Source organism: Myodes glareolus, chromosome 5 (assembly GCF_982192425.1).
Source record: "Myodes glareolus chromosome 5, mMyoGla1.1, whole genome shotgun sequence".
Lineage (NCBI taxonomy): Eukaryota > Metazoa > Chordata > Mammalia > Rodentia > Cricetidae > Myodes > Myodes glareolus.
The window spans coordinates 287,958-300,506 of record NC_142030.1 but is presented as its reverse complement, the minus strand read 5'-3'; the positions used below and the strand labels follow the sequence as shown (position 1 = coordinate 300,506).

The 12,549-nt window shown below is 40.3% G+C and overlaps 1 protein-coding gene across 3 annotated transcripts in view; it reads right to left on the bottom strand.

Annotated features, from left to right (window-relative positions):
• Cd46 (CD46 molecule) overlaps nt 1–9,435 on the bottom strand; it is a 35,310-nt gene extending 25,875 nt beyond the window's left edge. The window contains exons 1-3 of one of the 3 annotated variants that reach the window (XM_085687494.2): nt 9,221–9,435; nt 2,561–2,749; nt 1,779–1,881 (exon numbers count right to left, since the gene is read on the bottom strand). In XM_085687494.2, the coding sequence (XP_085543620.1) occupies nt 1,779–1,881; nt 2,561–2,749; nt 9,221–9,347 (419 nt within the window). In that variant the 5' untranslated portion in view covers nt 9,348–9,435. Of the gene's footprint in view, nt 1–1,778; nt 1,882–2,560; nt 2,750–8,545; nt 8,691–9,220 lie in introns of those variants that run through there. The other 2 variants (XM_048439330.3, XM_085687493.2) reach the window with 2 other exon arrangements.
• Between the last annotated feature and the right edge of the window lie 3,114 nt (nt 9,436–12,549).

Below are 12,549 nucleotides of genomic sequence, written 5' to 3'. Positions count from 1 at the left end.
CTCTCTCTCTCTCTCTCTCTCTCTCTCTCTCTCTCTCTCTCTCTCTCTCTCTCTCTCACCTACACAGACACAGACACAGACACACACACACACACACACACACACACACCAAAAAACAAACAATAGTAAATTAGATATCTTATAAGATTGTTCAAGAAAATTAGATCAACAAGAGTCTGGCACACAGCCAGTAGAAAGAATATGTTATTTCTTACCAATATAATGATTTATAATGTCTTTCTAGGAACAGCTCATGATTAATCCTGTCAAGTCTCCCAATTATGCTAATTCACAGATTATTATTCTGGACTCATTCCATCACCACAAAAATTCTTATCTGGTATTTTTTTTTTATAATTTTGCTCTGATAGCTTCTGTATCTACTGGGTTTCTCAACAAGATTAGTCTTTGAAAAATATTTATAGCCTAAACTTTTGGTTCCCTCAAAGTATCTAGGAAATTTCTTCAACTTAAATTTCCTTTACCTAAATGTACTTTTACTTGATTAAGTTAAAAATTTATTGCCATGCATGGTGGTGCATTCCTTTAATTCCAGCAGGCAGATCTCTGTGAGTTTGAGGCCAGCCTGGTCTACAACACATGTTCCAGGACAGTCAGGGCTGTTACATAGAAAATCTTGTCTCGAAAAACCAAAACAAAACAAAAAAATCAATGAAACTCTCTGATGACAGCCAGCCAATTTTGCCCAAGAGTCACAATTACTTCTAAGAGCTCTAGAGAATAAAGACTTACTCAGTGACTAACACTTCTTTTGGAGACAATTCAGGTTATGTAGAAGTCTGAAAAATAAGGTTTTCCAACCAAATATCCTATCACGTGGTAAAGATGAGTTAGGTTACATTTTAACTTGTTAATGCCTTCAAGAATTCTCCTTTGGAAGTCAGGACCACGAGGGGTGTGTCTACCCACTGAGATGGTGGGACTGATCTAATGGGAGCTCACCAAGGCCAGCTGGACTGGGAGTGATGGAGTATGTGATCAAAATGGACACTCTTAATGTGGCTGGCAATGAAGGCTGACTGAGAAGCCAAGGACAATGGCACTGGGTTTTGATTCTACTGCATGGACTGACTTTGTGGGAGCCTGGTTTGTTTGGGTGCTCACCTTTATATACCTGGATGGAGGGGGGAGGACCTTGGACTTCCCACGGGGCAGGGAACCCTGACTGCTCTTAGTACTAGAGAAGGAGGGGGAAGTGGGGAGTGGGAGGGAAATGTGAGGTGGGAAGGAGGTGGAATTTTTTAATAAATAAATAATTAAATTTAAAAATTGCAAAAAAGAATTCTTCTTTGGTTAGCAGTTCTGCCTTAATTTCATGAGAGCCCCACTTTATCCTTGAGCTGGTAGGAGGTACACTTGACTGTGAATAGTAAGGTCACCATGCTCACCCTTTAGATATGTAGCCCAGACTGGCCTGGAACTCACTGTGTAGTCAGAGTGCCCTCAAACTCAGGGAGATTCACCTGCCTCATCCTCCTGAGTGCTGGAATTACAAATTGAACCACCATCCTTGGCAGATTACTCCATTCTTAATATTTATCATAGACTTATTTTAGATACAAGAATGATACAGATTAGTTTTCCTTCAACTTTTTTATTGATTAAGCACCTCTCCTATCTCCATAAAGCACGCAAATGTTGTGTGGCTAGGAGCACGACCCTCATATCATAAGCAAATTTACTTGAATGCTTAAAAAAGAGATGTAGAACAATTGAATCAGGAACATTTACCTTATTTCCCATAAGGAGCAACTTACCCCTCCATACAAGAGAATTGAGCTCGATTGCCCCATGAAGGTCTGCCATCCATGTAGTGTACACTGCCAAATGAAGGGTTCTTTAATGCTGCACATTCTACTTCTAGAAGAAAATAACAATAAAAATTTAATTCAACTCCAAAGCCAGTTACACTTGAATCAAAGTAAAAAAATCATACATGGTTCTTTCGAGTTTGTAGATTATTTTCTTTAATGGTTACATTATAAGGGTGTGGTGATTTGAATAAGATGTTCTCCATAAGGGCATTTGAAAATTGGGTGTCTAGTTGGTGGCTGTTTGAGGAAGATTAGGAAGTATAGCCTTGCTGGAGAAAGGATATCACTAGGGTGGAGGTGTGCTTCGAGGTTTCAAAAGATTTGTGCCATTTCCAGTACACTCTCTGAACCTATTTGCCATTCTGAGATGTGAATCTCAGCTGTTCCTGCCACAATACCTTTGATCTACCATCATGGACTCTAACCCTCTGAGACCACAAGCCCAATTAAACCCTTTCTTTTATAAGTTGTCCTGGTCATGGTGTTTCACCACATCAGAAAAGTAACTAATGCAAAGGACAAGCACAAGATTAACAATTATGAAATCAACTAATTTTCCAAGAAAAATAAGATTCCCTATAATTTTCCCAAAGCCTGAATAAAAAACCCCTCACATTTCAATCAAAACTTTTCTTCATAGGAAAAGCATCACTGCAATAGGGATATAAGCACCCCAATCCTAAAATGTCTGAAGATCAAGAAAAAATAAAGTTGAGTTTACTTACTAAGACAACCGTGATCTGTAATAGGGACCCATGTGTGATTTGGTTCACAGGTAGAAAACATGATGTATGGAAGCATATACAGGTACCCCTTTTTACACTTGTATTCTATTGTCTCTCCAACCTCATAATAGGGTTTAGGCACACCCTTGACTTCCATAGCTTCAAATGGTGGTGGTAGTTCACAAGCATCTAGGGATAAGGAGGCAAGAACATGAAGATGAAGTGTGAATACCACTTTTATAAACTAAGAAAGGCTATTTTGTGGCAGGAAGGACAGAAAAAAGAATTTTTTTAAAAGCAAGATTCTAAACATGCCTTTCTTTACTCAATTAGTGGCAGTAATACAAGAATATTCCTGACTGGTTTAAAATAACATTAACTTTTGGGTTATTTAAGAATGAATTAACCTTTATTCAAAATCAAAACAAGGAGACATGATAAATGGTTTTGGTTTTTTAAAAAAGAAAGATATGAGACTATCCTGTTCTTAAGGATTATGTCTCATTCACTATTACTCCTCTAGTACCCAGTACCAAAGTTGAGTGAGTGCTGTGATTGAATCTTTATCCTCTATAAATCAAAATTCAAATTTTTTACTACTTAGAGAATTTGTTTCTTTGCTGTTTTTCAGACAGTCTTAACAAATTTTTATTATTTTAGCTATAAATATTTCTCTATGTTAATTCTTCTTTCATGTCAAAATATTTACACTTTACAGGTTAATTATGGACTCCTTCTGCATTACTGCTAAAATTAGAAAACAAATTCCAAATACTGTGGGTTGTATTTTCCTGGAAGTACAGTAATATCAGATATCAGAACTTATAACAATAGTGATGAGGATTTTAAAAAACTACAAATAGCAAAGACTCAACACATTGTGCGAAGCATATAGTGTTCTTTAACATATCTTCATACTAATTATTTAAAACAGTTCTCCTTCTGTAAAATGAGAAAACTGAAGTATCACAAGGTGGATAAACCTGTTCAGGAATGCATTCCAAGTATGTGTCAAGCTAGGTGTCAAGCAAGGCAGACTGTGTCCAGGTTACACTGGGCACCACTGCCAATGCTATGACCCTTGGCATTCCTCATCTGGAACTCCCCAAGGCAGATGCCACCTTATCCTGTTTTAGTCCTCAAAAAAGATTGCCTTTTATATTGCTTGGGGACATCATAGTAGCTGTAGTTTAGACTCAAGTTGTACTAAGTAAAGTAAGGAATAAAAGGTGTTCCACACGTCAGGTAAACCATCAGAGCCTGTACTATTCCAAACTAGCCCCCTCACTTCTCATAATTATTTAGTACTCTACTTTTCTCTTATCTCTTTTGTGTCAAACTAAGTAGTAGATGCTGGTCAGCTGTGTCCCATCTTGGATATATTTGCTTTCATTGCTCCACATTCCAGTTCCTAGCTATGTACACTGGTAGCTCTCCCCTTTTTGTAGACACCTGGAGGGAACATCTAATGCCTCGACTCTGGAAACAGTACTTTGTTCCCTTCCTTTGGACTGTCCCCTATTAGAGTATCTCAGATAGGTCACATGATGGCTGTGTTCAATAGCTAAGATGAAATGTAGTCATCAATATGGCTATATTATTCAGCATTGGCTTGTCACAGTGGCATTAGAGTACAATAAAGCACTTGCAAGAATTACATTGTCATAATTATAATAATGACAACAGTCATTTGAAAGATTTATTCATTGGAGAAAGGAGAGATTTCTAAGAAAGGAGAGCCATCTATTTTTTTGTTGTTGTTTTTTGCTCAGTGTGTTGAAAAATGAATTTGAAATGAAATTTATGCCCTGGCAATGCTGAAGCATGCACGGGCAGCCTGTATATGGGGGTTCTGTTGAACTGGTCCATATTGGGTTTCAAGGTCTAAGTCGATGAGGACAACTGACCAGGTCTCTTCCTCAAGAGGAAACCAGAGGTCATTATAGATGGTTGTGAGCCACCATGTGGTTGCTGAGAATTGAACTCAGGACCTTTGGAAGAGCAGACAGTGCTCTTAATGGCTGAGCCATGTCTCCAGTCTGCTAGTATTGTATAACTCAGCAGCTGACCACATAAAGACAACTCTGTTACACTGTAACACACAGAGTAAGGACTGAGACACTAGAGTGTAAGCATTTACTGATCTTAGGAAGACCTAAAATAGGTATATAAGAACAGACACAACAGGAGACTGTAGCTTCGATTAAAGAAGCAGTCGTTCTTCTGAAGGAAGGAGACCAACCTCAAAATCTAACAGATCCTGATGACAGGCTTCCTATGCTAGACACTTGTAAATCCCTTTCCTCACAAGTTGAATTGTTCCAAAAATGAGACCCTATTCTATCCTTCTTGACTAGCACAATAAGCTTTCTTTTATGTTTTCCAGGTTTTTTAATCTATCTTTTAGTTTTCAGATTTTATCTTGTTTTCCCTCTTCATTTTCCCCTCCATTTATGTTATATTCTATTTATTTTATTTATCTGGTCTTGTATTAATAAAACACCGATTGGCCAGTAGCCATCCAGCTGCAGAAGAAGCAAGATGAGAATACCTCACTGAAAGAGAAACCAAGCCACATGGTTAACACAGATGAGAATTATGGGCTAATTTAATATGTAAGAAAGAAATTATAAGTGCCTGAGCTAATAGGCCAACCAGTTTATGATTAATGTAGACCTCTGTGTGTTTCTTTGGGACTGAACAGCTTCGGGAACAGTAGGACAGAAACCTCTGTCAACAAATGGCACCAATGTGGACAACTAAATCCACTTAAAACCTGAGTTTGGGAAGTAATTCTAGACACAAAAGAACAGAGTTAAGCATGGCTTCTTTGTAGCAGCATTTTCTCAGGTGGGCTGTGTTTGCTAGAGGTGTGTTTCATTTAAGAGAGGCTTCCTGACTCAGCTTTAGCTGCAAAAGCCTTGTAGCTGTTTTAAGAGGACCTGCCAACAAACAATTAAATGATGTTTATGAATAGCTGACAGCATGCTTCTTGGTGGTAGCAGGAGCCTTGAAACCCAGTACAATAAACATGGCTCTGGCCAGTACCTCTGCCATGAGGCTAGACTCTCAGAAAACCAAGGAATGGGATGGATCCAGACATCAAGGTCACGATTTTAATCCTAGTTACACTGCTTAGCAAATCAAAGACTCATGTGGTCAGAAAAAGAGAGATATATAGTAAAGATAAATCCAGATGAAGGAAACCTGTAAATGGTTTACCATGTGTTTAAAAATATATAGGCTTTGAAGAAAAAGAAAAAGAATAAAGTCCTCAAAAAAGAAAGAAAGACAGTAGTTGGGTGTGGTGGCATACACCTTTAATCCCAACATTTGGGAGGCAGAGGCAAGCAAATCTCTGTGAGTTCAAGGACAACCTGGTCCATAGAGTGAGTGCCAGGAAAGCCAAAGATACACAGAGAAATCTAGTCTCAAAAAAACAAAAATTAAAAATAAAAAAGAAATAGAGTTTAAAATAAAGCCATGTAAAGATGGAAAATACACAGAGAGTCTGAACACTGTATGTTATTGTGTTGTCTTTGAATTGCTTGATGGCTGAGGAAGGAGCAAAAACTGCTAAAAGACATTTGATTACAAATGCTGCTGAATTAATACAACATATATATTTTGAAAATGCTTTGACATCAAAATTTAAGTCAAAAGATAAGTTACTTTGGAGAAGAGGTTTCGTTTTTTGTTTCCACAGGAAATGAGAGGCTATGGATTCATTCTGGGTTAAGAAAAATCAGATTTGATCAAGGAGACCTCCTGAAGAATCTCTGATAGGAGCAGGTGGTCCAAAAGACTCAACATTTCAGAGGATCTCTGTTGGAGTTTCCTCTGAGTTCTATATCCAGAACAGCTTCAAGACTGCTAGCTGAGATGATCAAGCCTCACTGAATACTCCAGTCGGGACTTGATCATATTGCTAAATCTTCTTTAGGTCCCCATAAGATTATCAGTGTCCCCAACCAGCAGGAAGCAGCCTGGAAACCTATGCAAGCAGTCCTCCAAAATGGATTATGGATATTTATCTTTGTTTAAAGTGTTGGTTATAAATTGTTAAGGACAATAGTCAGGTAAAAAGCTAAACAAAGGAGATTATATTCAGAATTCTTGTTTGGAAAAAAGGGGGGGAGTACTGTGGGACAATGATCTTGTATTAATAAAATGCTGATTGGCCAGTAGCCAGGCAGGAAGTATAGGTGGGGTGACCAGGCAGGAAGTAGAGGCAGTGTGACAATAACAGGAGAATTCTAGGAAGAAGAAATGGTGAGTCTACAGTCGTAACCCAGCTGCAGAGGAAGCAAGAAGAAAATGCCTTGCTGATGAAAGGTACCAAGCCACACGACTAACACAAACAAGAATTTGGGCTAATTTAAGATGTAAGAAAGAGTTAATAAGAAGCCTGAGCTAATAGGCCAATCAGTTTATGATTAATGTAAACCTCTGTGTGTTTCTTTGGGACTGAATGGCTGCGGGACCAGGCAGGACAGAAACCTCTGTCAACATTTAATCTGTTTTCATCTATTACAAATAGCTTCAGAGTATCCTTAAACATTTAGCTTGAAGTCTGTTTCAAACAGTATTCTTAAAAACAAAACAAAATAAATCCAAAACAGACATTTGGAGTATCAAGTGTGAAAAAAAGATAAGATCTCTGCTTTCCAATGGGAGAAGTAGAAAACAGAAAAGACAGTTTTAGAAATGTGATTGCCAAGTTGAGAGAGGGGTAATCTGGGTTGTGTCTACTGAGTTCACTGGTGAAGTCTGAAGAGAAGATGGTCAAATATATCGTATCAGGGAAAGGTTCCATGTATGGGGAAACAGTAACAAGCCAACGGTTTAAAATATCAGAGTTTGGATTGCTGTATGTCCTGCCAACAGTCAATTTTTAATCCAGTCAGAGAAGCATGCTCCTTACTCCAGAGCGTGGTATGTTAATTAACATTAAGCTTTGGTTAATATTTGCCACTCCTAATAAATATGAGCAAATATCTATAGACCATCTACTATGTATCTGTCACTAGGGATCTATTAGCATAATAAAATGTCTGCATATATTTGTACACATACGTGTGTGAACAACCAGTGCAAGAGGATCACAAAAACAAAACAAGACTGGTTTGTGACTGCCTCCCAGCATATCCATCCTTAGACTAGCAGAGCCTGGCATATTGAAGGGAAATATTGCTGAATTGATGCCTCTAATGAGAGATACAGAAATACATATAGACTACATATGCAGGATTATGTATGTGTACGAGGCTTTTTCTTTTGGGCCACCAACCAGCTTCTAAATCAGGACATGGAAACTTATTAGTTTTGAATGTTCGGCCAAGCTTAGGGTCCGTCTCCGGCTATCTTTTTTTTGTTTGTTTGCTTTGCTTAACCTGTTTCTTTTCATCTACCTTTTGCCTCAGGGCTTTTTACTTTCTTTCTGTATATCTTACTTTCATTGCTTGTGCCTTCTGTCTGGCAGCTGCCTGGCTTTTTTCCCTGGGTGTATCCCTCCTTTGCTCCTCTTAGTCTCCTGGTTCTTCTATTTATTCTCTCTCCCTGCCAGACCCACCTATCCTTTCTCTGCCTAGCTATTGGCCATTCAGCTCTTTATTTGGCCAATCAGGTGTCTTAGCAGGCAAAGTGAACCAAAAGCAACACATCTTCACATATTTAAACACACATCCTTACATTGTTAAACAAATGCAGCATAAACAAATGTAACACATCTTTACACAGTTAAAGTAATATTCCTCAGCATAAACAAATGTAACATGTCTTTACATATTTAAAATAATATTTTGCACGACTATATATCAGGGACACATTCACAGAGGGTTGAAAAACAGAAGGAAACATTTTTCTTTGTGTAAATTTTATACAGTAAGTATATTTATCCCATGTAATGAAACACCACCAAAATGTGATGGGAGAAACCTTAAGTTTCAGTTCATGAGCTGAGGTGAAAACCAGAGTGTTACTTACACTTCTTGGCTTTGGACTGATGTTTCTATTTTTTTCTACTAAGACTTTGTCTTCAAAGGAAGATGAACAATGACTCAAAGCCATTTGGTAACCATCATACACTGTCTATATTGGCTAGGATAACTTGAAGTCTGGAGGAGGGGTTTGAGGAATATGATCAAATATGTTCTACGAGGAAAAAAATCTCATAAAAAAATAAAAAATGTAAAGTCAAAAAAAGCCACTTGTAAACCAAGCCCACCCTGCCTCAGACAACAAGGAAATGACTTAAGATAAAACAAGCTAGGTGTGACTTTCCCTCCCGTCTAAACCTAGAGAGTTGCTCACCCTCTGCACAAGCTGTGCGACCTGCCTTTCCCAAAGTCAAAGACTGGGCCTATCCTAAACACTGAAAACAGTGCAAACTGCTACTGCCACAGTCAGACTCTGAATGAACATCTATTCCTCTCTCCACTCAGGCTGTCCATCCTTTAAGTGCTTCCCACTAAGCAAGTCTGCACTTTGGGGATGGGGACTGCATGGTCTCCACATCACACATTTGCATAACCCTAGGAGAACTCTACCAGGTCCTCCACCCCAACCTTGCTCAACCCAGCCTCGGATGAGCTCCTCGCTATGAGCTCCTTCTACAGACAAGGTACCAGCACTCCCGAGACACAGACTCCTGGATCCTACCAGATAAAGTAGACAGCAGGAACAAAAGGGCCTCTGCGCAGAGGCCCAGGAAGCACCACCAGAAAGTGGAGGTCTTCCTCCTGCGGCGGGGAGGCTTTGCGTCCGGCGCGAGAGGCGCCGCCGTCATGTTACCAGAATGAAGGGAAAACTGAGCGCCAGGCCGCCAGGGAGCTGCTTTTGAGCTAAGTGAACAGACGCAACAATCCTGAAACTAAAGTGAGCCAGGCGACACAAGTGGGCGTGGCCAAGCCACTCCCGGGAGGCCAGTGACTCAAGGTGATGCTGCTAGGCCAATCGGTTGGCAGTGAGGCGGGGCCTCAGTTCAAGGGGTTGGAACATTGGGGTTGCAGTCTTGCCCAGGAATATCGTCAACTGCTAACCTTTATCTACTGTGCTCATCCATCCTATAACACCTTTAACTCAACCCGTAGGAAGTTGCACTGCTCCCAAGTCCTCTTACGCTTTGCTGCACTCCTCAGCTTGGGTGGTACTCTTCCACAGGCTGCGGAGCTCCTCCCCAGTCAAGGTTGTGCTCCTCTATGGGTTGTCCCCAAACAGATGTTGCTCATTGTTCCTCCCCCAACTGCTTTACAGTTGCTCTAGAATCTGCTTACCAGCAGGAGCTGACCCTGGCTCAAATAAACAAGGGCAACACTCTACTCAGAAAGGGTGGAAAGACTAGTTGACCCTGTGATCATTGCTCGGAACTCGAGCTCGAAGAATAAAGCACAGGGACCGACAGAGACCTGGAGCACAGCTGTGGGCCATCAAACAGCCAGCACCCCTGGTGCTCATCTTATCCAGGCTGCCTCAGACTGGTCTCCCTGTTCGTTGTTGCATCCTCAAATCTCAAAGGTTTGCCCAATGATTTCCCAGCCCCTAAGGTCACCACCCACCCCACTGCTGTAAATTATTGTACTGTCCTGGGGGTAGCGAGCATTGCAAGCCCACTCTTGAAGTGAAGCTATTCTCTATCTCAGCCCTGTTTTTAGGGACAGTGTTGACAGTGAACGTTCCAGGATCCTGACAGCTGCCTGAAGTCTACAGTTAAACCTTTGGATGAAGGAGAAGATTCAAAATAAAACTGGTTTCTCCCATTAACGGGAAATATTTCGTTTAGCTGTCAAAGAGAAGGGGACACAAGGCTTGTAGATCAGAATAGGACTCAATTTCTTGTGAATTACCACACCTTTTTGTAGGGTGGTAAAACAGTGGAGTGGAATGGCATTTACTGACATAGAAATCAGTTGTTAGGTGCTTTTTGTGTGTGCCTCAGGAGTTGTCATGTTTACATTATGTTTTTCAGAGTGGGGTATGGCCAGCTAACCTTCCTGCACAGTGGAGCAGGATCTAACTTCCTCCCTTAAAAGTTCAGAAAACAAACAAACAAAACAAAACAAATACAGAAACAAGAACTGTTCTTAGAAGGACACTTATTTTGTTCATTTTTGGCTTTGTATCTTTTTCTGTGCCTCGGGTGTGTGTAGTGCAGGGTGTTGTGTATGTACTAGTATGGGGACATGTACCTGTGCATGTAAGTATGTTGTGCATGTGGTTGTGGACACCAGTGGTCAACATCTGGTACCTTCCTCAGTCACCCTGTCTTAGCTAGGATCTTATTGCTGTGAAGAGATTTTATCACTATGACAACTCTTATAAAGAAAAATATTCAATTGGGACTGGTTTACAATTCAGAGGTGTAATCCATTATTGTCATGGGGCAACATTGTGACACTCAGGCAGACATGGTGCTGGAGAAAGAGCTGAGAGTTCTAATATCTGGATCCCCAGGCAGCAGGAAGAGACTGTGAACCATTAGGCCTGGCTTGAGCTTCTGAGACCTCAAAGCCCAGCCCCCAATTGGTGTGAGAGAATTGTCTGTAATCTGTCAATCATATTTTAAATAAATGCTGATTGGCCAGGCAAGAAGTATAGGCGGGAAAACCAGACAGGAAGTAGAGGTGATGCAATGAGAACAGGAGAATTCTGGGAAGCAGGAAGCTCACTCCAACATTCCTGCCCAGATCACTGAAGAAGCAATATGTGAGCTGACATCTGAAAAAGGTACCAAGCCATATGGCTAACATAGATAAGGATAATGGAGTAACAAAAGTTATAAGAGCTAATAAGTAGCCTGACCTAATGGGCCAATCAGTTTATAACCTAATGTAGACTCCGTGAGATTTTCTTTGGGACTTGCCAGCTGTGTGGTATCCGGTGGGACAGAAACCCCAACAAGCCACCCTCATGTTACAGATCAAGCAGGCAGCCCCCTTCATGTTACACCCAATGACTCACTTCCTCCAACAAAGCTATCACTACTCTATCAGTGTCGTCCCTCCCTATTGATCTATAGTGGTCATTTGTATTCATACCACCACATTCTCCAACTTATTTTGTGAGACAGAGTTCCTGAATCTAAAACTCATTGAGCCAGTAAATTCTAGGAATCTTTCTGTTTCTTGTCTCTCCCCGTCTTGGTCTTATAGGCACTTTGGGGCTTTTTATGTAGATTCCAGGGATCTAAATTCAAGTCCTCATGCTTATGCAGTGGGACTTAAAGGTAAATATATTAAATTACAAACTTCCAAGAATTAATATATAATATCCCTTTGTGCTACAAGATGCATTTTTGTGGTGGTGGTGTGGGGGATGTGGAGTCACTTTACATAGTCTTTACATAGGTCTTTCCTTCCCCTATCTTTCTTGTCTAGCTATTCCTTAAGGTGTTTGTTTTAGACAAAATATACCATGACCAAAAAGTTGGGGAAGGAAGGTTTATTTGGCTTACACTTTCACATCACAGTTCACCGTCAAAGGACATGAGGACAGGAACTCAAGCAGTCAGGATCCAGGAGGCAGTGGTTGATGAAGAGGCCACAGAGGAACATTGCTTATTGACTTGCTCTCATGGCTTGCTCAGCCTGCTTTTTTATACACCCAGAGGAGACCCCAAAGACAATGGGCTGCACTCCCACATCAATCACTAATTAAGAAAATGATCTATAGGTCTGCCTACAGTCCAATCTTATTGAGGTATTTTCTTAATTGAGGCTCCCTCTTCTCCAGTGAGACTATCTTGTGTCAAACTGACATAAAACTAGCCAGCACAGTGTCAAACCAATTGTATAACACACCCTTAAACCAGCTATTAAAACCAAAAACTAGCAAAAATTATGTGCAAACTTTTTGTTCAATATCTAGGAATCTGACATTTTCTTGAGATCATGAGCATAGCTCAAAATATCTCTCACACACACACATACACACACTAAAGATATGTGGTCACTTGTTTCTATTTTTTTCTTCATGTGTATAGATATAGCATG